Source organism: Trichoplusia ni, chromosome 18 (genome assembly GCF_003590095.1).
Source record: "Trichoplusia ni isolate ovarian cell line Hi5 chromosome 18, tn1, whole genome shotgun sequence".
NCBI lineage: Eukaryota > Metazoa > Arthropoda > Insecta > Lepidoptera > Noctuidae > Trichoplusia > Trichoplusia ni.
In genome coordinates this window covers 7947207-7972860 of record NC_039495.1, presented here as the reverse complement: position 1 = coordinate 7972860, position 25654 = coordinate 7947207, and the positions used below count along the sequence as shown (strand labels likewise).

The following is a 25654-nucleotide window of genomic DNA, read 5'->3' as shown; positions in this document are numbered from 1 at the left end:
GCAGGCAAAGTATAAATGTGACTTTCTCAAAGTGATATGTACTTTGTTAGTTAACGTAACACATCGAACGATGAAGGGAAGTATCGTAGGGAAACCTGGATTTCAGTCTGGATTGAAATGTCAGATCGCCAACCCGGCATAAATTAAATTTTTCTCGATACGGAATTGAGAGAACGACAAAGGGTAAGCATTATTTCCGCAAACTATACTTACTGTCAACGACGTGCCCAGCCAGGTATTCACAGTCTTCATCCACAATGGACATCCTGACGGTCCTCTCACCAGACTTCATCTTCTCTTGAGCCTTGTATGATGTTACATACCTGAAAGAAAAGGGTTTATCAAAAAAAGACAAAAAAAAATTGATAGGAACTTCTACGGCGTCCAAAGAGCGCTCTTTATTTTTCGATAGACAATATAATTATATCGACTTTTATATTCTGTTTTAGACTCCTATTTCATGTCTGAAATAATCTAAAGTTCTACCACTTAATATTTACATAAACGATTCCCAAAACTAATTTATTCTCAATTCGGAAACTATTAATTTCCATTTAATATTCAGTTGTATTTACAATAAGGTTCAAATTTGTTATACCGAGATCTGTCTAGGTTTCAAGATTGCTTAGTTCTTGGAACAAACATACGGGTATTGTTATTTACTCATGTTTCTTGTTGCTCTTCGGTCCAAATTTTATCGAGTATACTGAGAGTCCATTTGGGATCGGAACAAATTGCTTAAGTCATCCATCGTCCTAGCCTTTTCCCAACTATCTTGGGGTCGGCTACCAGTCTAACCGTTTTCACCTAAGTACCAGTGTTTTACAAGGAGCGACTGCCTATCTGACCTCCTCAAAGCAGTTACCTGGGCAACACGATACCCCTTGGTTAGACTGGTTGTCAGACTTTTCAAGCTTCTGACTACCTCTAACGACTGTCAAAGATGTAGGAATAACAGCCGGGATCCACAATTTAACCTGCCTTCCGAAACACGGAGGAACTTGTTATGACAAAGATGATTACTTAAGTATGAATGTCTAACTTCAAAAACAATGTATTTTGTTTGTAACTACAGAAATTCAGACTGGGTGAAGCGATTTGGTTTGTTTTGAGAAATGCTTTCATTTGGTCCCATAATGATTTCATCAAATTTAGCTCAGTGATTTTTTAATTGAAATAATGAAATGAATGAAACAATATTATGATAATACAACTTTCGAGGGTACGAAAATTTCAAATTACAATATAATCAATTTCTTAAAAAAAAATCTCGTTCATCATCCATTAAAATCAACACAACAGCAAAAGAATCATGCCATTTCATTCTAAAGGAAACAGTTCCCGAATTCGCTTCAAAATGCCATTAATTTCTAGCCAAAACCGCATTGCAGCAACGTTCTCATCAATCATGGTAAAAATGAAACTGGTCACAGCTCTCTTTGAAAAATGTTTTCGCTAACGTCCTAGTATATTGAAGTCAATGTACAAAGTGCCCACTATAGATCACACTCGAGCAATTTGTTTGTGGCGACTTGAATGATGGTTAGCAATTAATATACGACGCTCTTTATTGCATTTGAAGTTTTGGCTGCGTTCCGATGTGGCTTATTGGGGCTGGCTTGGAGTATGTGTTGATGGCTTGAATAAGACTTGAATTTGAATTTCAAAAGTTTTCGATGGTAGCAGAAATGTTGTCGAAAGTAACTTGTGGAAATGGAACTTCGTCATTTGTGTAGAGAACGGTGTTAAGTTTTCAATTCCAATATTAGTTCTAATGTGAGTCGCGAAAAAACTAACTAATTACATTTAAAAGTTATTGACTGTCGACATCAATCTACTTCTTCCTTGTGGGTCTGCTGATAGACTTGTCTTTCTTACATATCTTTTTAGTTATTTCGTGTTTTTTTTTAACTGTTTTGTGTACAATATAAAATAATAAAAAAATATTCCTTACCAATCTTCACTGTGCTCCCATTCAACCAGATGAGCGAGCATAGGTGTTCCCTGTGACACGGGGAAAGGTATGTGCGGGTAAATGTTGGCAAGGTGCGGGTTCAGACCGGACTCGTACAACCTGTACAAAAATATAACGTTAGTTACTGTTGGCATATAATTTAAATAATGTTAAGTTTGTGTTTGTTTGAACCGTCTTGTTATAGCAGTCATACATTTTGATAAAATATACCTATATAATATCTGCAGAGCTGTATAATTGTTGTGGAGTTTGTTGCGCCGTTTGTTGTGGTGTAAAGCACTTAGGAAGCTAGAGATTACAAATTTCTTAGATCGGGATTCGTTTAAACAAATACTCACTTTCCGAAAGCGGTGAACAGAACTTGTACGTTGTCCTTGTGGTTGCGCTGAGTGAGGGCGATGTTGATGACGTCCTTCTTCAGGGAGCGGCGCAGGATGGCCTGGAGGAGGCCGTGGGGAGCGATCTCGATGGTGATGGCGTTGTGGTGGATCAGGCGAGCTGTCTCCTCGAACAGGACCGGGCTCTGTGTAGGTACAAGAGGAAAAACTGATCAGAGCTAGAAAAACGCTCAGAGAATAAGTAGACTCGCCGTTGGTCTAGTGAAGACCACGATAATTTGGTCTGTATTGTGGTGTAATTTCATTTATAATATGTATGTTTAGAAATAGTCAGTTGGTTTATTCACAATGCAATATTATAGATTACTAGACTAGATGGTGTTGGACCATGCCATATGAACTTTTAGGTAGGGGAGAGCGGGGCTGGTACTAACAAATTTTGTATTATAGTTTATATTTTCTTTGATAATGAACTTTTTACTTTAATTTTTTATTGAAAACATGCTTTGGTTATTCAGCTATGATATTAGTATCAAAATACATCCGGTATGTAAGTGCTTTCAGAAAAAGAGCTGTGAAAACCAAGAAAGTCATTTGTTAATACATGCCCCGCATTTGGGGCAAATATTAACGGAGCTGGGGTACGTATTAACGTAAGGGGCAATTATTAACAGAGACAATTTTTTTATGAAATTCTTTAATAAAACATCATTTACACACATAAAAATGTTTTATTATAGATGTATAGTTATACATATATGTATTTTAATCCTAAACAAGTTAACACACAATTTAACCTGAACGATTTAAAGTTACTAAACATTACATAATCAACACTCTTTAAAGTTTTTATAAATCAATACTAATTAACCACCATATCTACTGAGTATTAGAGCTTTTAAGCCTTCAAACATTTGTTAAAATAGTTTAAACATAACAATTAAGTATTACGTAATCAGTCACATAAAGTTTTTGGTATCAACAGTTTTAAGGAATCTCAATGAGTTACTTTAAACAAAAAAGTATTTAAATCTACATTTATCAACAAGTCTCACAGCGTTCATTAATATTTTTTACCCATCAGACAGTCTTTAAGTTAAACTAGTTTGAATGATCTTCATCTAATTTGTACTTAAAAGTAGACAGCAAATATGTTCCTGTCTAGTTTGTTTTTGTCAAAAATTAATCAGAATCATCTGAGAAACAGTTGAGGCATATGTATTTTCTGATATCACCCTTAATACATGTGATGTGAGCCCATCCTTTGCATAAAATATATTGTATCCAGTCAAGTCCAGATGTATCGTCATTATAAGACTCGGCGCAAACTAAACAGCAGCAGGTATCTTCTTCACTGTCATCCTTAATAATCTGAGAATATTTTTTTCTCCGTGTACATATGGGGTAAGTATTAACATGTTAATACTTACCCCGCTCAATCTGTTAATTTTAGCCCCGAGGTCACTTTTTATACTTCATCAATTACAGAAAATAATCTAATAGAAATAATTAAAACCAATTATAATAGTTTTAAAGTGAATAGAATAGAGATTCATTTAGGATAAATTTTGATTCAATTTAGCGAATAAATAAATCTTAAATCAATTTATTACGAAGTACGAAAAGTTCGTTTACCTGTAAATACGAGGGTCCTGTGCACAACTATCATTAGCGACGACCCGTCGAACAATGACTAGTCAGGACACGTTCGGCTGTGTATAAAGGGTATTCTAAACCGAGTCTCATATTTTTGACACTTCGCGTTTGGCGGTAATAAGCTTGTTAATACCTACCCCCGTTAAAACCAGCCCCGCGCTCCCCTACATACATTGTAACTAAATGCAAATAGTGTACAAGACAAGTTCGAACGTTATTCTCGAAATGTGTCTGCTTGTTTTAGTAAAAAAAAAATATTTAGCAACACCCTGCTGAGATAGTTCTTGTTAGTAATCATACTACGTACCAATAAGTTGTTGGTGTGGTATTCGGCTGAGGACAGCTCAGCCTTGGCGTCCTTCCACTGTGCCTGTGGCACGGAGGTCGACACCCACTTTTCGGAACGAGCTTTGGGGGACGTGATCACTTGCTTCAGGTATTTCAATAGAGTTGGACCTAAAACAACAGAAATATGTCAATAGGGATGACGACTGGGTATAAAAAGTAAAAGTCTATTTCCTCCCACAGTTAGATAATTGATGAGATTAATTAAAGATAAACGCTTTAAAGTTTAAGAGAGGGTGACGTAAAGATTTCATAGAATTTATACACAATCATGACGTCACGCGTAAGTTTGATTCATTGTATTCAATTTAAGTTTGCGGAACAAATGAAAAATATCTAAATATTATCTCTATATAAATATTATACATTAAACTTCGAGACAGTTACAAAAAAAAAAATTGTTGCCATCCAAATACCAGCATACTAATGACGCTTCTACTATTAACGTCAATAAGTAAATGCAGATAACATTTCGTTTCGATAAGTCACGTTATTTAGACGGGTCTGTCATCTTCGAATTAGAGATTGAAGAGTCAGGGTCCTATTACTAACTCTCATACGAATATTGTTGTTGTGTATGTGAGACGCGGCTATATACCGTCTAGTACGCTATTTCGGTTTTACAACTGTATCAGACTTACTTCTCTAGGTAGTAGGCATCTAGATCGTTAACCTTTTGAACAAAAGAAACCTGTCCTTATCTCCATAATTACTGAATAAAGGTGAAAAGGATTCTATTTAAAACAAACATTCTAATTATTCCTTTAAAGCCCTATTGAAAGTGTAGACAGGAAATTGAATTTCCAAAATTGTTTTAAAAGACACTGAACATTTATTTAGAAGAAACTTATTTATTTGCAACTTTCGAATACAATACAGGCTGTAGATTAAATTATTTTAAGTTGAAAATAACTTTGGACTCTGAGTGGAATCTTAGTAACAAATTAAATTTGAATCAAAGCATCGAGTTACTCAACCTATTTATGAAATTATTTAATATTTTCCGACGTTTCCTATCTTCAATTAATCAAAAGGTTTTCTTTAATAATAAAGGCAGTAGTTTGACTTTTCCTATAATTATTCGGCCATCAGATCGTATTACGAGAATGCAAATATTTACAATTAAATAAACTTTTCCTTATTCAGCCTTTTCATTTGCAGACTCAGTACAATAGTGATATTATTTCATATTTGTGATTTTCGTTCCTTTTGTAAGAATATTCACGCAACTCATAAATACAATTTTATATTTTAATTATACTATCTGATTCTATTAATTTTACTTATAGTAATATTTATCCAGTATACACAATATAGAACCTAAGTTACCTACTATAAAAAATGTTATAAAAAATATTTTACAGAAAAAATTTACTTTAAAAATCAAAATGTATCCTTGGTTTTCTTTTTTGCCACTATTTTTAATTGCACCGCTGGTATTCTTATCACCAGACTGCCAGCTTACCTAAAACGTAAAAATAAATAATTATCACTCACCAGCCTCGGAGATATAACGGGAGTGGTAGGCGATGTTGGAACAAGGAACCTCCTTGGCGAAGATGCCCTGAGCGGTGAGCTTGGCAACGAAGCTCTTCATGACGTCAGCGGGGCCCGAGATGGTGCTGGAGTCGGGGCCGTTGTGGCAAGCGACTTCAATCTCAGGGGGACACATGGTCTTGATCTGAGAGGAAAGGATTGTACATGGTAATTAGAAACAGCTTAAGCATGATTTTTGTCTTGACTTGGAGTTGGTGTATACGACATGACCTTAAATTATATAAAGCAGGATCAAGACAAAAATACAAAATTAATAAAGTGAGTTGTTCCATGCTAACATACTGAAATTTTGGCGACACTCATTTGGGATATTCTTTCGTTTGACGACATAACTTTTCGCAGCTTACATTAATAACTTCACCATCGGATCTTTTAGTAAAAAGACTTGGTGATCGGGAATATTCCAAAAAAACTCAAAAAGATAAATTACCTGGTTGTATCCAAGACCGACGGCAGCCATGGATCCCTTGATGAAGGGGGTCTCGATGGAGGCCAGACCCCTGCTGTAAGCAGACAGGATCATCTCCTCAGGAGTGAAGCAGCCATCGGCGTATGCGCAACCAAGCTCTCCAACGCTGTGACCTGGTTGGATGAAATGGGAACGGTTTAGCTTCAAAAAATGATAAATGTATGTTTCTTAACTATATCTAATATGCAATCCTTATAAATATGGCCTATTAAATATGGCCTCCATTAGTTAGTTTTTTCAAAATCTTTTATGGCTCTTATTCATTTATTATTGAATCATCTTTCGATAGGATATATAATTTATTACACCAAAACAATTAGACTGACTGTCTGTGGAGAGTTTCTCGTGTGTTTAAGACACGCTGGCAGATCAGAAATAGGATCATTGTTGGAATCTAGGGTAATATAGATTGAGTCTTAAACAAAACTTACCGATGATGTAGTCGGGCTCAATGCCGATGGTCTTCAGTACATCAGTGAGACCGATCTGGATGGCGGCGATACCGATGAAGGAGTTTAGGATGTTGTCGTAGATCTTAGGGTCATCTTCAGTGATGATTTTCGTAAGGTTGATTCCTTTAGGTGCTAGGGCCTTGTGGCATCTGATAAAGGAGATTTCGTTTAGTTTATGGACCACTTAACATTAAAAGTCTAGAATAAATAATCTTAAAAATTGTGATGCACTGGTGTTAGAATTTCGTGTTTTTTAAGTCCCTTAATATGAAGTTGCTTATCTTGACATTCCTAAATAATTGGTAAAATGTAAAAATAAGAATTCATAAGTTTAAATGCTCAGTAAGGTACTTCATCTATTTATACTCCAACCACGACAAATAAAAATTAAATCACTCTTCAAATCTGCTCTCACTATTGTGTACTTACTTCTCAATAGCTGCAGCAAAGACCGGGATCCTCATGAGCTCCTTGCCCATACCGGCCCATTGTGAGCCCATGCCAGAGTAGACGAACCAGACGGGGCGACGGACTCCGGAGAAGTACTCGATCTCACGAGCGAGAGACACACTCTTGGTCGGCTGGGATTCTAGAAATCGGAGAAAATCAAGAATGTAATTAAGCAGGTACTTTGTTCAGGCTAAGAGAAGATGAAGAAGAAAATAATATGGTTAAATAATAGAGACTTGGGATTGTGAACCTTCGAAGTGCTACCTGCTATGTTGTCAGAGAATACAAATTTTCAACACTTAGGTAGCCGTTATTTTATAACTAGTTTAAGGACAAGCTAAGACCATATTATTATAGGTTTTGTAGTATTTCAACGTCACCACTTACCGAGTAAAGTATATCCCCTGACAACGTGACCTTGGATGTCGTCATCGTGGATGGCGTGGAGCAGTCTCACCAGCTCAGCGTCTACTGTCCTAGACTCCAGGTCATCCAGGATCTTGGCTACAGCGGACTCCGTACGGCCTGACACGCAGACCAGACGGGGAAGGTCGTCGAATGGCTTTCCGTTGTTGACCTGGTGGCAGAAATGAGTTTTGAAGATGGTAATACGATTTTTGAAGGTATTCAATTGAACTGTGTTATTTAATTCCTAGTGATGCCGATGGACAATCGGTCTGACTGGGATTACGGGGTAATAATTCTACGAATATAGGGAAGTAAATGAAATTTGATTGAAGGATTCGCGTATTTTAATATGGTGTACAACCAGTCAAAATGTAGGTCTGATGATAAGATAAATACCTATCTTTATTATGTTTTAAATTATATCTGTGCACTTAATAATTACCTAAGTTATATAACTTTGATTTAAAACATTCTTTTTATTCTTAGTCGACTCAGTGAAGGTGAACAGAACACTTAGAGAATAGATCTTGACGGTCTAATATTAGAGCTAAGGGTTCTCAAAGTGTTTGTCTGAGTGACGCGGGCTTAAACTTTGTAAGAGTTGTTAAAATATTTGGGATTTTAATTAACAACACCTTCTGCGAAACCGAATAATATTTTTTTACAACAAAAACATGAAATTGTTTTAGGAGCCATGAGAACTATTCCACGTTAATTTAAAAAGGATCAACAAACTTGGTTCATTCAGTAAAATTTGCTAAGGTACACAAAAACATAACGACAAATTGAGCACCTTATAATTCTTGAATTCGGTTAAAATTGTTCTTCCCCTCAATAAAAGTTCCCTCAGTAATATTATAATTGCATTTATATTTTAAAAGAAAATTAAAGTTCATGTTCCCTATTTACTAGAACGACCACAAAATTTTATAAATATTCTAGTAAATTCTAAGGTACGTAATACAGCAATGCAGAGTGCATCAAAATGATTAATTTATATACTATTGAAAATATAACCATATGTCGACGGTTTAAAGTGCAAATTTGAACGAAAATCTTGCAGTTTGGTGCATTGCTGGCAACTTGTGACATTTATTAGAAAATTCAAGTTGCTATAAGTCATACTTAGTCTTTTTATCAAATGGATTCAAAATGTTAAGTCATTAACATAATAAGTTTTTACTTCAAGAAATCTGGATTTGTATTTAACAGACTAAGTTATGATAGAGGCTTACTATTTCACCTAGGCCTCTTTGCATATACGGATTGAGCATTTATCTCCTCACATTTGGAATCCATGATTCCTCAGATTTTTTCCTTCAAAGTTTGTCAATGGAAAATACATTTACCTTTTAAAAAGCTATTCGGTACTTTGTCTACGTTCGCACCTAACCTGCACCTCGAGGATGCAAAAAACCGCAAGAGCACCAGGACACTAATGTTTAAGCCTTACAAAGTATAATGGAGGGTCTGACAGTAGGGCTTAAAGCAATACTATTGCAAGTGTGTAAACGGGATAGCACGACACGGCGAAAAGTGTTGTCTCTTTCACACCAGCAATTATGTTTGATGGGGTAGTGGAAAATCCTTTGAATACTAATTCAAAGGATAAATTACATGAAATACCTGCCTATCTGACCTATGCAACTTATTTTTACTAGTTATCAAAATGATTAGATTATTATTTGATAATAACCATAATTGAGCCTTGCAAAACGAAAATATTATTGTCTTTTTTTCAACATAATACAAGAAATTTGTCAAATTATAATATTAAAAAGCAATTAAGTTTACTAATGTGTTCATTCGAACCTTAAATGTTCAATTCGATGTAACACAAAGTTTGTTTTCAAACAAACAACAAACTTCGCGCCAAAACCTTTCTGTTAAATATCCTTTTAGAAAAGAACTTAATCAAATATAATTTGTACAAATAACGTTGTCATTTTATCATCATGATGTTTTGTAATTCTTATTTACTTACAAACGGTGATTAAAGATTAAGTGCACTAAAAAAATATATGTAAAGACGCCATCTTGCCAATCAAAATGTTAAGTATTTAATAAAAGCAAAGGAATTTTGTCATTCAGCCAGCAAGGACCAAAAAATATCGTATTAATATAGTGTTAGTTTTTGTAACACTATTTTTTATACTGTATTAAAACAATTATGCTTTTAATTGTCTATGACGACAAAATAATGTTACAGTAATACGAGGTTCTGTACCCAAAAAGTAAAAATTAATCCGTATTACTGGCACTGCTGTCCGTCCGTCTGACACTTATTACGACTTATTTTATTTTTCTTTGTCTTATTTGTAGGGAATTCTTAGTGTGGGTAACAAGTCTGACTCGCACTTGACGTCTTTTTTGTATGTCTAGGCAGAAATACACAATGTAATGAGCAGCGTATTTCTTAATGTTTACTATTCGATCACAAATTACTGTCTTGAACTTCAATAACAACTTAGCTTTACAGTTATTAAAGTTAAGCCTCCCAATGCCTATTAGAACCAAAATGATCGTCGTACTAATTGATCAAATTCAAATAACAGAATCCGAGCTTATAATTTTACTTGATGTAACATCAATGAAAACAATAGCCGGACTTAATCAATAGATGGGAAAATCTGATATAACTTGGAGAAAATTTCAAACTCACCGACGGAGGGTAGTCTTTTATTTGACGGACTTCATTATTGGGGCTTCAAAGTAATTGATATCGGTCTTGATGGACAGAACAATTTGTTTTCGTAAATTAACAACAGGGTTTTAAATTGAGAGGTTTGGGAAATATTTTGCCGATATAAGTGTAAGAAATTGATTTTTAGTTTTAACCACGATGAGGTCTTGGCGTTCTTTTTTTGTCAAGCGTTGTGTATATAATCCATGGAGAGTTAGGTAAGTATATGAATATGAACACAGTTCAAAACGCAAGCTATGTTCACCATGTTCAAATGATATACATGATAAGAATCAATTGTACCTACTGAAGAAATATGTACATATGTGTCCGATAGATAGTCGCTACATAATATTTATCTGAATCTGACTAGTAGCCTACCGCAGTAAAGCTTTGCAAAAAAATGAGAGAGAGATTACCAAAAAGTCCCAACTATGTATTAACCAACCTTTTCCCTCGCCACATTCTTCAGCAGGGTATGGGCATTAGCTCCTCCAAATCCGAAACTGTTGACTCCGGACATGCCTCTGTTCCAGGGGTGTTTCTCAGTGACTACATGCAGCCTCTTCTCAGCCAAGGCCGCGACGCCCTCACGAGGCACGTTGTAGTTCAAGTTAGGTGGAATGTATCCAGTGCTGTAAGCGATACACATCTGAAAAAAAACAAACGACGTTAGTACCACTCTTCTTACTGGTTTAATTTAGTTTACTGATATTCTATTATTCGGAAAGGATCTGCCCCGACCAAATAATTTGGCTTTGCCCTAAACTATTGGGAAAACGATCAAAGTATGACTAGGGTGATACTAGGGTTATACTCATCAACCTTATGTTATGAATAAACCTAAAGTAACTTTCCTTTTTTGCTTGAAAATAGAAGTAATTCCCGTATTACGCAATTTAATTCTTGTGTCGCGACCGGTTTTACAAACATTCAAAACTCCCAGAATCAGGACGAGTACTCTTGGATAACATAATCGCTTGTCCTACGCATGGACCGAACCCCAGCGAGCAGAAAATGAATCAGACACGTAAAAGTAATAACATTTATCCTTTTTCAAAATAAACTATAACATTTCATATCATTCTAATTATTCTGCTGAATATTTCTCACTTTTTATTTCCAAAAACAATTTGGATTCGCCAAATTGTTTTTAGATTACTTTTCAGCCTGTAACGATGACAAATTGCGTCCTCAGATTCTTTTAAAGTGAAACTACCTAAAATAATATAGAGCAATAACTCCAATATGGAACAGAGCTCAGAGGTGTCTGCATGGAGTAGCAAATTAGCTATCTCAAGTGACTTGTAGTAGCACAATCTGAGACAGAATAACGGGTGTGATAATAGATCACATATTAATTTGCTGCGACGTACATAGCTGCCAGAGATTAATGAATATATCACTGCGCAGTTCGTGAATTTAATATTACTAATTGTTTTTGGTGCTGACTTTGATACTAGTTTGCTAATTTACGCTATTTTTGGAAACATAAATAATGATGTATAAGATTATACTGTAATAAATTATCTTATTTTCAAAAGAGTAATTTGAACTTTTGATTTTGATTTTCTATTCAATGCACTTAGTTTTGATTTAAAATATAACATCTTTATTAAAACCATCTATTTCATTTTTTGATGCTGTAAAATCAGTAATAAAAAAATTTACATTCCAAGTAATGATTTTTAATCCAAAAAAATTATTTACTTGTACCAGATTTAATTCTATTAAAACCTCCCATAGGATATTGCTCGGGAAGGCAACGTTCAATTCCCAAAGTAGGTCCCTCTCCCGGACTACTCAATCCTATGAGCGAAAACTGTCGCGTCGTAATTAATGTTATCTTGTTTCACAAAGTTACTGTTACTTCAGAATATAATGTATGATGTATCTTATTTGCCCTTGACATTGTTTCTCGGCTAATTTTCCATTTAGAACAACTGTAATTTGGATAAAACTGTGTTAAAATTGCCTTGTGGTAAAATGGCAGGACTGCCAAGACAATTTAAAGGTCGATTACAAGGCACGCAGCAACTTTTCTAATGTGGTCCGTTTTAGGAATATATATAAGTATCACAGCTTCCGTGTTTTGGAAGGCACGTAAAAATGTGGGTTCTGTGTCTAATATCTCTCCAGTAGTGTCGCATTGACTTCCCATCGACGGTATGAGAGAAAGAGAAGAGAGGGTTTACCTGCGTTGCCCCATACATTTGTACACTCTAACGTGTCTTGCACTAATGGCTGCAGTCTTGCGACACTGCCCGAAAATTGGACAACACAGCAATTGGAAGAAAAGCGTGGGGACAAATTCTGATATCCTTTGTATGCTTACTTCATCCATTTTGATTTGATTGGTGAAAGAATGTCAAAGCTCTATTTATACAGATCCCTCTGTATTTAGACAGGTGGTCGACATTTCTATTCACCATCTGTGTTACTTTTCTTATACGTTAGAAAAATATTTTGTTAATCTAATAAAAATACGTTGGTCTTTCTTTTAACGTTTATTCTTACACAATGTCTAGGAGATATGTTTCTGGCAATGATTCTTGTATTACCTAAACACTTTTTTTCTACGTTGGGTAAAGGTCGCTCCAAAGATTATAGCATTTACCTAAAAGCGAGTTTAATGTTTTTTTTTAACTTTGAAATAAATTTCTATGAGTTATATCTACCGTTAACATATAGAGTTAGTTACCTTAGCGATAGAGCAGAGTCCAGAAGCGGGCTCGCTGTGTCCAAGGTTGGACTTGATGGATCCGATCAGAAGAGGGTCTTTACGACCGGTGCAGAAGATCTCATCGATGGCTAGCAACTCTTCGGGGTCTCCGACCTTTGTACCTAGGTGAAGATAAAGCAAAATAACACTTAATCAAATTATACAACGGTTACTTACGCGTAATTACCGGTATTGCAGTATGGACTCACATGGAGTATTTTTGGAGCTATTCGATTGTTCATTAAATTTTAGAAATTAAATTGGTAGTAGAACTTTTATTGATTATTCCGATGAAAAATATCAAATGTTGGGTTACAAAGGGATATACTAATAAAAAATCGTATTATTTTATTGGTTTAGTCATTAAAAACATTTTTTTAGACAAAATCATTAAAGTTCAAAATATGTTTTCTTGATCATTAGATACATTGATTGAATGATGAGCTTGAATCAATCCTACAGGAAACTCTTCCTCATCAATAGATTACAGAACGCCTCAGTTTCGTCGCCTATTCCGAATAAATTTGCTTTAATTACTACCCACAATCATAGATCCCGTGTGCTCGGCGTAAATCCTAGGCCACAAAGCGAAGCCCGCAATGCATCACGTTTGCATAGAATTCCCTGCCATACATTTTAGACTGTATCGTTGCCAAATGTCGCACTGTAGGCTCTTGACCCAACCCTCATACTGCAAAATACGGGTTTCAGTGGTTGTATACAACTCGATCTGTATCGCAAACTCTTTGTAAACGGTGAGTAATTTTTTTGAAATTTTCTAGGTATTCGATTTTCTTTGTAAACTGTTATTTCAACATTATTTTTTCTCTCTGTTTTATGAATATGAGTTTCAGCTTTCGTTATAGTTGCATTATATGGAAAAATACTTTTCAGATTATTTTTAATAGTTTTCTAAGTAATTTAGATATGTTTTACTTTACGATAAGTTTACAAGGTACATTTTACAATATGTTAATATCATATTATACCCTTACGTAAATTCAAAATTTAACCCTAGCCACAAAGACTTGACAAAGACTCTGACCTCGGCTATAAACGCTTTGTATCACGTCCCGGGGAAACAAACCGATCCTTGTAAACATTCCCTAAACGTTGATCCCGGTACGTGCGACATAGTGCTGCGGCTTCCCTGGGGTGAGTAGGGGGTACACCACTTCCTCTAAAAGTGAGACAGATGTATATGTGGAACAGAGATGCCGCTCTACACCGTGCAGAGTTGCGTCTCTCTTCTACAATTGCATTTTTATTTTTAGTATTCCACGTCTTTTACACAGCGCCACCTAGTTTCAAACTAAGCAAAGCTTGCATAATGAGTACTAGACAACTAATAAACATACATATATATTTCTAAATACATACATAATTAAATTACACATAAAAACAGACCAAATGATCATGCTCATCTCGCTAACTTTTGTCCTGGGTAGGAATCCAACCTACGAAAACCGGTAAAGCAATACTAGAGCAACACTCTTTTAAGACATGGTGGAAATCCCCCTAAACTATTGCACTCTCATATATTTTAAAGGTACTGAAGTGTATTTGTGTAGTAGTATTACGCCATCCTGAATTTAGTGTAACTTTTCTTGATAAAATAATATAAAATAAAATCGTAATTCAGATCAATGTTATTGACGCTTCATTTTGCCGTTATTGAATCGTGAAATATTCACTGCTTACTGAATATTTAACCAGAAACATCAACAATAACATTTGTATTAGTAACAGAATTGTCAAAATTTTGAGAATAATTTATTTATTCAATTAAAACCTTAGATAGTACATAATCATTACGTCATTTCCAATAACTATCACCATTCTCAATGTATAAAAATAACAATCCAATGATTGAAAATCTTGGAAACGTTAGAATAACAGTAAACGTATCCACTGTTTGCCTTAGACTTGTCGAAACCGTCATATGGACGCTATCCTTGTATTTATCTATATCCTTATCAGGTACCTGCATCCGTTTGCTAGCTCAGCCGGATCTAATATTTGTGTTACCTTTAGATATTTGTATAGGAAAGCCATCCTCTGTCGTTTAACTGAAAGATGTCTGAACAAGCAGTTTGCTTTCATGCACATTGCGTTTAATATAATTGTATTTGTATATTTGATTTTGATGTTAGAGTTTGATGTTAAAACATATGTAAGATTTTATTCTATTAGTATTTTTCCAAGCCTTGTTAATTTAGTATTGATTTTGAAGTGTAATTTAATTCTAAAGTAAAAAAATAAGTTAGTAATAAGTACCTGAATAATTTCTTAAAAAACTAACCCTTATTGTTTAAATGCTGATCTATAAAATCTTGTCCGCGAATTAAATGACTTTGATTAATTAACAAAATAATATGAACCTACCAAAAATATTTTTTGCCGTAAAATATTCCGATTTCAAAATACACCCATTTTAATTAAATCCTCCGTTTCCTGCAATTGGATTTAATTGGTACTAGCCATGATCCTGGCATACTTAATGCGAGTACATTAGGATATTTAAAACAGGGACGAATATAATCCGGGATTAGCAACACGCTTCGCATCGCGCATGGTTGACTCTTACGCTTGGACGTAATATATGGCCATAAATTTCATATTTTCAGCAAATATTTCGAGTCAGAGATTAATGTTTCCATCATCTATCCTTATATACATTTAATATGGAAGTTTCGAGAAACATTACTCCGTTGTTCGAACACGTAGGAATCGGTTGGATAGTTCCCAACATTTAGTCAAATCGAAATCGTTTTGTCTGTATTTGTCGAAGTCTTGAAATTCAGTTGCAAACGTATTCTAAATTGTGCCATAGAAATTGTATCATATCTAAGAACCGATATAGAACTTTGAATTACAGTGGAATCGAAATTTGATACAATCGTTTGTTTTATTAATCGTTTATTTACAGACGAATATGTCGAAAACAGAATTACATACTAATCCCTTCGAAAAACGAGACATTGAGGTTTTAATTTAACCCAAGCTTAGCTGTATAATCGCCAAAACGGTGAGTAAATATTAAAGGACTGAATACAAATAAAAGTAATTGTCGAAACTGGTGCGGTGAACTTTTGGTTGTTTTATTTTACCCTTTAGTGGTGTTGTAAACGTGAATATAAGTAACCCAGTTTTGAAAACAACAATTTGGAAGTGTTTTTGTGTGTAGTAATTATTGTGGACGGTATTACAGCGGCCGTGGACGAGCTTACACGTAATTTTTGAAAACTACTTAGGTACTTAATTCGTTATGTCATTTTAGGTTTTATGCTACTGTTGAGAATTTTGATACTTCAATTTATGCTACTGACTTTATATTAGGCATAATTAAGTTCAGATAAATATTTTAGATATCTAAGCTATATGATGATTTCCCGACACTAAAAACTAAATTACATTTCTGGTTTGCAACGACAAGAGATTTCGAAAAACAGATTATCCGAGACCTGAATAAAAATCTACAATTGTTGCCAACATAAGGAACAAAACACAGTCACAGTAATATTTCCGTTGCAATTTAAACGAAGTACAAATGCAAAACGTTTTTTAAATCTCTTTGTTTCATAAACAATACTCTTATTCCTTTGGAGCACTTCAAGCACATTTTAATTTTATGTCGGAGTGCCCTTAACTGTGCTTGCTAACTTACCCAATTTTTTTTCTTCTACTCTTTAAGTTTTCACTCGACGCTTGCCAGTTAATACGCCATTTCTTTTTTCTCCAGATGCTTTTGAGTCGGGAAAGTAGCTGGGCTGTGACTAATAAGGTGTCAAGGTGCAAGGCGATAGTTGCCACTTTTTTGCTCTTTATTTTTAGCACTTGTTTTGTGGAGTATAAATCTTTTAATTGCTTTCATTCACATTCGTCGGGTAATTTATGAACTTTGTATTTTAGAATTAAACGAATTCGTGATGAAGGCAAGATTCAGTTTAATTTTGCTGCTAATTTAGGCATCGTATTTTGCTATATAGTACGATGCCTAACATTGTACCTAGCTTTAAGCCTCTTTAACATCTTTTGTAACATTACGGAATGCAAATAAATATATGAATATGCATTTTTGTAAATTCACTCTTACATAAAAAATAACATAAAACCTGTTAGAATTTCCTTCTGCACGACTCAAAGGCATTCTGATCAGAAACATGATCCTTACTCTCCCAAAAGAAGGTTTTAACCACAATAATGCGACGTCACATTTGATCAACTTAAAGTTTTATTAAAGGCCAGTCCTTTGACCCCGGCTGATACAACGTTATGGAATTATATTGTCAACCGCTTTCAGGCCGGACATATTACATAGTTTACCGAAAGATAATAATAATGAGACAGGCTATTCCTGTTAATTACATTTAGAATTAAATTCTCTAAAGGGTTGAACGTTGTCCCGTTAGCTCCCTGGTTCGTTAAGCCGAAAAGGGATGCTGGTTGTTCTTAAGAGTGGTCTGTAGTGATAAGAGTGGGAAAACGATTTGTTTAAGTAAATGTTTCGTCTACAAATTATTTGTTGATTGTATTATTCTATTGCTTGGTTATTCCTTTGGGCTAAGACATTCTTTGATTTAAATTATGTAATTTGTAATAATTATATTTAGCAGTCGGAAAGATCGACAGAAAATGTACTACGATTACTTTTGTACAACAGCTTGAAAATTTGTAAAAAAAAGGTTCAGAGGAATCTCGAACTCAAAGGTCGTTTTTCACTAAACTAAATAAAAAAAGATTGAATGCTATAAGTACATTCTGAATATTGCAGTTACCGTCTTACATAATATTATTATGAAAAAATACCGTAGCCAACGCGCCAAGTCAACAAGGATAGAATCGACAAAATATACGGAAATGTCTATGTTTTTTATCGCGTTGCCCAGGTTACTGGGTTGAGGAGGTCATATAGTCGCTACTTGTAAAACACTGGTATCTTGACTAGGGGATATCAGTACATTTAAGGGTTTCATTTGTCTTACTGAACTGTCTCCCATAGCTTACCTGTTCCGTGGGCTTCAACGAACTCGAGGACTGATGGTGGAATAGAGCACTCTTCGTAGAACTCCCTGAGGAGCTGCTTCTGGATCTGACCAGCTGGGTATGTGATACCCTGTTCTTTGTAACCATCGCAGTTGGTCTTAGCGTGTAAGAGTTGAGCGTATACTCTGGAACAAGGTAAATTAGGATTTAAGGTCATAGGAAAAAAAATCAAAATTGTGTGTGCGCCAGTTGTCTGCACATTTTACCTAATACACCCTGAAAATAGCAAGCTAAATTGTGTTCTTTGGTCGTTGAAATAGAATTCAAAATTGCTAAAAGTTAGTCAATCTGATATAAGGCTGAGAGAATACATACCTTCTTGAGTCCTTGGCCTTCTGTAAGAAACAGACAACAATGGCTTCTGAACGCGCGTAACCGTTGGCGCTGTTGTCGAAACTCTTGCATCTGCCGTCAGGTGATAATACTCCCAATCTGTCGAGAACAAGAAGAAATAGCATCAAAGTGGAAAATACGTAGTTCCTGGACAAACTTATGGAAATATTGTTTTTTTTGAAGTTAAATTAGAAGTAAGAAGTTATATTTGAGCTAGGTATTGGAATTTGAAAAAAACTTACGCATTTTTTTCACATTCATCACAGTTTGTTTAAGCTCTATTTAAAAATATATGTTTTGTTTGAGAGAAGTATGTCATTAATACGTCGAATGTATGGTACAAACGTGTTTCTAACATTATTTCAAACAGCATATTTCAGTTTGAGGTCTTACGATAAAGGCTTTACATAATTGCCTTGCAAGAACTAACACAGTAATGTCACAAAACTATTTTGAATTTCCTTACCTAGAGAACTGCAGTGATACATAGGGATGCAGACACAAGTTGGACCCTCCAACGATAGCAGCATCGCAGTGTCCATCACGGATAGCCCTGAAGGCGTGTTCCAAAGCATACAGCGAACTGGAGCAAGCCGAGTCCACTGTGTATGACGGACCCGTCACTCCCAGCCAGTAAGAGATACGGTTGGCCAACATAGCACGGGAGCATCTGGAAAGAAATGAAGTTATAGTGGTTTACTCTTACTCGACTCCACCAAGGAGGTTTTTGGTCCTTGTGTCCCGGGCTAGGTCACAAATATTCAAATCACATGCAAGAAGATGCAAGAAAAGTATTTATTGATCCTATATACTCTAGTCAAGTCCAATACAATAATTCAATGAACAAAATTATTTAGAAGCAATTCGACAGAATTTATACCAACAATTTGCAAGCTATTACAAAAACTAAAACTGTCACTAAGTATTTTCCCATTAAATTCTAACACCATTCCGAACATTGGCACAAAGAAACGAACTGCATTACACAATTACTCTATAAAATAACTATGGCAAGTTTTAAACGCTTTTGTGGCGAAGCAATTGTAATAATGAACGCGGAATTGGATGGAGGCGCGAAGTTGCATTTAATAGCTTTTATGCTTCACAACGATTATGTTTAAATTATTTTACTTTATGTTGGTAACTTTCTGTGAATTGTTATGGTGATGCGGGGTGAAATTCTGTGGTAGGTAGGTCCTTTTTTAATTTTGACGGAGATAGGTATGCCAAAGTGATAATATTAATAAGATGTTAACATCATTTGTTTTTTTGCTAACTACGTACGTTAAAATAATGGGGAATATGCACGTGACTTAAATATGGACAAAATATTTTTTTTTGTAATATTTATTGCTACTGAAAACACACTATACAATTATTTTTAGAATTTATTTTAATTTAATAATGAAATTTAATCATCAAAAAGTGCTAACACTATTGGTGGAACAAAACGTGACGTCAGTTTTACACGAGACGTCTGCTGTCAACAAGCTATTTGTATGGTTTCTTTTTGGAGGAATAATTGTTATTGTATTGTATCCATGGTAATTAAGTCGATATTCACTCACTTTATTTTTTTTTGGTAATTTTGTAAACCAATCACTTTGCTGTTGACATCGAACTCGTGTAATGGTGACGTCACGAGCAAGCGCGCCAAAATGGCCGCGTTTAAATTGATCGCGATTTTAATATTTAATTTTTTGCATAATAGTTTATATTTTGGACGTGATATTTGTATGTTTGGTAATGTAATAACTAGTAGAAACATATAAAAAAAAAAAAATCATGCATATTCCCCATTTCAAACTATAAAATTGTGAGAATTTCAGATTTTTTTCTGTTTCTAAAAAACGACTCCCGCACTCATGTTTTATTTTAATACTATTGACGCGGGGAGTTTTATAACATCCAAATCACATGCACAATGATTAACTCAAAACACTTTTTACTTATATAAACTTACCCGGTAATACCGAATCCGTTGACCTGCATTTTCTCGTAGAACCATGTCTTTTCGGACTCTGAGAAGCAAGCGCCCACGAACACACCTGTCTTCGTGTCACGAAGCTCTTTGGGGTTCACACCTATGGGCAAAGAGACCATCAGTATATTAGAAAATAAATAAAAAAACTTTATTGTAAAAATATTATCCCCCACAACGTTTAAACGGCTTGATTAGATTTTTATCAAACATGTGTAAGTACCTCGCACATTCACCTTTAAAACAAAAATTGAATAATATTTAAATCGCCCAATCAGCTCGGGAGCTATGCCACGGACAAAGAGACACATAGAACCTTACAATATGCCTTGCCTCGGGAATTAAATAATCATTTAAGTAAGAGTTGAAAAATTCAATTTGGGTCAAGAGCTCTAAAAGACATGTGGTATTTATAAAGGCGCTACAGTATCCTCAAAAGCCCGGCTAACCCTTAATTGTTAAGAAATCATTAGTCACATTTCGCATGTTTAGCTTTCACCCAACCACGTAAATATCGGCAATATCAAGAGTTTGTAAACATTTACATTATTCAATATATAACACACACTCGTTACAAAATATAAGATTTTTGCCCTTAAAAAATCCTACACGATAAACATAAAGCTAATACCTACCTACTTATTTACCCAAAATTCACATGAACCAATAGCTTTAACACCTAACTTCTAACAATTTTCAGCATCGCTGAACATCAAATCATTTCTTGACAACATAAGGTAGGCTCAAACTGTCCTATTGACATTCACATATACGTCGTTAACATTACAAAGATTATTGAATCCCTCCTCATATTTCGTGCTAATACATATCTTCATGAATTATTCACCAGAACTGTCATATCGTAATCTATACCTACTTTATTAAGTCTGATAAACGATGAAGTTTGAATTGAAATTCTGAATGAAAAACGAGATTCGGGCTATCTTAATTTGACTGTTTAGTGTTTACGTCCTTCAAAAAGATAATTTTATCCTTAAGATCAGTGATAATATTATATACTAAGTCACATCATTAAGCTGATATTAAGGGATTGTTCTCGGCTTACTAATAATTACTAAAAATGATATCACCAAACCGTGTTATAAGATCAAGATACCTCATCAAAATGTTTACTTTTTTTGGTGGCCTTAACCTTTTGGCCATCCACAAAATAAATAAATGTATTTATCCATTATTCTTACATTACACGACCAATTCTAATTAAGACTAATCTGAATACGAGTCTAGGTTTCCCCTTGAATTCGCGCTCACATTGAACACACACCCAATTAGTAAATTCAAACACACTAGTCCAGGAATCGTGTAAACGGCACGTAACTTGATAATATCAGTTACATAAGCTTGTTCCCTTTCCAAGTTCAATTCAGTTTCAAACACAAACATTGTGAGCCCTGCCTCTATAAGTAATGAGTTTCCTTTTTTCTCTTTTATCATTCAAACATCCATTTCATTCCGAAAGTCAATATCTACACCTGTCTACATCCCTCGAGATTACGGAGGATCGTCAGTCGTTGATTTTCAACTACCAAAGAACTCAACGTGATCGAGTCCACTTTTAAACTTTTATTATCAAATTTGAATTCGTGGGGCCTGTCGCAAAGGCAATATTGAGTTATAATTACTCTGCAAGAATGAAACTTTTAATGGATCCAAAGATAACGGAACATTTGTTCGCGTTTCGTTCGAGAAACGTCGCCGAAATTGCTTTATTGTGGCTCTGATAACAATTTTTATTGGTCCTTTGTTGAATTATTTTTGGGTTGTAAAACAAATATTTTACTGGGAGCTTTACTAGTTTGATAAAGAAAGATTTGAAAGGAGGACAATAATAAAATTGGTACAGATAAAACTTAAAATCTTGTAGAAATTCCTCTTAAAATAACTACGAATGAAAGGAACATTCGTATTGGGGATACATTCATTGGTTCATCAACTAAATCAAAGTAAATAAAGAAGGGATCGTATCTAGCGTGGTATGGTCGGCTTATTATGATTAAAGTTCTAATTGCCTCGGAAAACTTTGCCAGCTAATTGAAACTAAGTTGAGTTGGGATGAGTTGAGTAACACGGTGGAGTGTTGTGAGAAATTATGAGGTACGAGATTCGATTAATGTCTGTTCATTAACGAGATTTTGATACGGGGACTTAGGTTAAAGCTTCAGGTGATAGGGTGCATAATTTAAGATCGTGAAAAGACGGAAAATTCAAAATTCGATCAAATATAAGAGCAGGTGGTAAAAAATCGTAATCCATCATTGGAAATTCGTAGCATTCTATAATAGGGTATTTGACTAAACGTAATAGTATAATATGTTTAGTCTGTTAGATTTTAAATCACTGTAAACATTTCACAATGTTTCTTTTCGAAATAAAAGAAAAAAAACCGTGTCTAATATTTTTAATTATATTTTTTATGTCAATATTCTTAAAAATGATAAAATCTGGCGCACAGATCAAAAAGCTTTTCTTATACCAAGATCTTTAGCTAATCCTTTTAGAAACAACGTTCAAGAGCTTTGACGGTTAACGATGACATTATAATCCTAAGAGCCATCAAAAGGGCCTGAGAATGTCCCGTGACGGATTTAATTCATCCGAGTGGTTGCGGAGGAGACAAATTGACCTCATTACCGCCTAAGAAAGGTACCGACGATTGAAATACCATCGATTGAAGCCGCATTGTGGGTATCAAGTGGGTTGCCGTAACACGAATACTGATTTCGGGAAAGTTAACGATGTATGCAAATATACTGTCTCACTTTTTTATCTCGGTAACTTTCATTTAAAATGTAATTTTCAATTGTTATGGGTATAAATTTGTTATTTGTTCCATGTCTTATACATTTTCATTATTTATCGTTGGTTGAAATATTGTTCCTTTCATTATACCTAATTTACCTACTTTTTACAAATTTTATTCTTTTTTTAATCTAAATAGGCCCTAATATTTATCCTGCCTTGTAACGCTACGGTGTAAGAGGCGGAACTTTAAAAGTTAACCAGAATCAATGTTACTGATTGCGAGGGAGGCCTGGCTTGCCGAAATGTTCCCGTTTTCCACTCGAATGATCACGTCTTGACTTGGCGTACTTTAATCTTAACTTACTGTATATTGGATTTTTATCAACGTTATAACTACATCCTTATACGATTTAACTTTTCACAGTATAAGTTAACTTTGCGTCAAGGGCTACAGCTATTTTCTTTTCTGTTCTTTTATAACACTTTGAAATTGTACTTTTAAGAAGCCGAGTAAAACAGCGTCGATAACGCTTTAGTCGTCAGCAAGCGTGATAGATTTGTCGCTAAGAGGTGTAGGCAAATATTTTTTGGAATTTGATTAATTAGCATTTCAGTATTTAGTGCAAAATGTTTCATCGTTAGATTATTTTCTCACGTGTGAGACGCTGAAAAACGATCTTTCAACCCTCAATAATAGAGTTACAGTTTGAATAACAAAAAGAGACTTTTATAAGGAAACTAGCCGCTTCAAATCTGAAATGATCCTACAGGAACTCAAAATAAGGATGCAACTGTCCTACATTAATCCTAGTTATAAACTATTTGTCTACTAAATTTCGTCTAAATCAATTTAGTCCTCGCATGAAAGAGGAACAAACATCCATACAAACAAACTTTCGCGTTTATTATATCAGTAAGATTCTTACCAGCATCAATGACAGCTTCGTAAGCCTTTTCTAAGATGATCCTGCACATAGGGTCCATGGTGTGAGCCTGCTTGTAGTGGACGCCGAAGAAAGACGCGTCGAATTTGTTAACATTGTTGATTTTGCCGGTCCTCTGCGGGATCTCGGGGTGGGCGAGCTTCCAACGACGAGCGTCACCGGAGATGAGGTCGACCTGGTAGAGTTAAAGCAGCAATGTAAAGTAAACATTTCTTTGTATAAGTTTAAGTTTCGTGATGCATCATTTTCTAATAGATATGAGTGAGTTACTTAGCTTTCAGATTGAAAAGTTAGTATTAGGCTGGTATAAATAGCATACAGTTTTTAATGAACAGTTACTAACAATTTAGTATAGTAAAATAAGGCACCTCAATTGACTTAACTTTTTGTATTAACGTCATATTCAAGCTATATTAATCAGTTATATCTTTTTGCAAGGCAATATGGTTTAGCGTTCTAGGGTACTGACCTTATTAAAAAGGTTTTCCTGCAGATGTATGACGGAGTCCGAATCGGGGAAGTATCCCGAGATTCCACTGATGAGGACCTCGTCTCCGGGGGGAGGGTGGGATAGCCGGTGTCCCGACGTCAGCCTGTCCTCCGCTAATGTTGTCGGCGCCATCTTGGAAAATTACAAAAATATTAGGATACTTGGTAAACGGTAAAAAGGCAAGTGTCATCGTATTTCGCGCAGAAGATTCGCAATCGTGTTTCTGCCTTAGGAAATTAAACAGGCCAGAGGTGATTTTAGTTTCAGCGAGAGTATTAAATATCCGTATAGTAAACAGCAGCCCAGGATTGAGAATTATGACAGGATTTTGGCGAGTTCTTTGCCCAGATATAGGCTACAGTGAGCAGTGTGGCGGGATAAAGAAAAACAGAACTCTGGCAATTATTCCCTTAACCCATTGAAAGTGCTCTTGCTTCACAACATATGATACCTGCTTATGCATGCGCATTGTTAACCACATTGCTGGGCACTGGGCACTCTCTATGTAGGGAAGGGTTGAGCATTGATCACTACGCTAGCTATCAACCTGTTGGTAATCACCAGTACAATTTTTTAAAATATATCTTTAAAAATACTCATTTACTTTGGCATACAATACCTACCTATAAATTATTCATTGCCGGATTCCTAACTATAAGGAAGATTTGAGCGTTACAGCTTACAGACATATTGTTCTGAATACCACTCATCACACATTTAAGCCACGCTTAATTGGCAAAACATTCTCGAAAACAGTTTTTCCTCAATTCAATTATCACGTATTTTCGACCAATTGAATTGCCTTGCAAATACCAGTGCATACGTCAAAGAAATGTTTTCGTTTAATTAACAAGTTAATACGGTATACTCTGTGAACCACGGGGCAACGTTAATTTGAATACAGACTTCGCTTTAAATATTTTGAATGATCCATTAATATTTAATTGTAGGTATACTGTTACATAAACATAGACTACGGTATGTATACATATCAGAGTGATTTAAGCTCAGATATAGTGGGTTTATGCTTTTACGAGAGAAT

General features: G+C 35.0%; 1 protein-coding gene across 1 annotated transcript in view; it reads right to left on the bottom strand.

Moving 5' to 3' along the window:
- LOC113502875 (fatty acid synthase-like) overlaps positions 1–24853 on the bottom strand; it is a 49152-nt gene extending 24299 nt beyond the window's left edge. The window contains exons 1-17 of the mRNA XM_026884611.1: positions 24592–24853; positions 24105–24297; positions 20398–20518; positions 18901–19104; positions 18417–18533; positions 18063–18226; positions 13035–13177; positions 10782–10985; positions 7630–7819; positions 7222–7381; positions 6772–6941; positions 6302–6453; positions 5812–5995; positions 4277–4425; positions 2314–2498; positions 1955–2074; positions 214–323 (exon numbers count right to left, since the gene is read on the bottom strand). Of these exons, the coding sequence (XP_026740412.1) occupies positions 214–323; positions 1955–2074; positions 2314–2498; positions 4277–4425; positions 5812–5995; positions 6302–6453; positions 6772–6941; positions 7222–7381; positions 7630–7819; positions 10782–10985; positions 13035–13177; positions 18063–18226; positions 18417–18533; positions 18901–19104; positions 20398–20518; positions 24105–24297; positions 24592–24744 (2719 nt within the window). The 5' untranslated portion in view covers positions 24745–24853. The remainder of the gene's footprint in view (positions 1–213; positions 324–1954; positions 2075–2313; positions 2499–4276; positions 4426–5811; positions 5996–6301; positions 6454–6771; positions 6942–7221; positions 7382–7629; positions 7820–10781; positions 10986–13034; positions 13178–18062; positions 18227–18416; positions 18534–18900; positions 19105–20397; positions 20519–24104; positions 24298–24591) is intronic.
- Between the last annotated feature and the right edge of the window lie 801 nt (positions 24854–25654).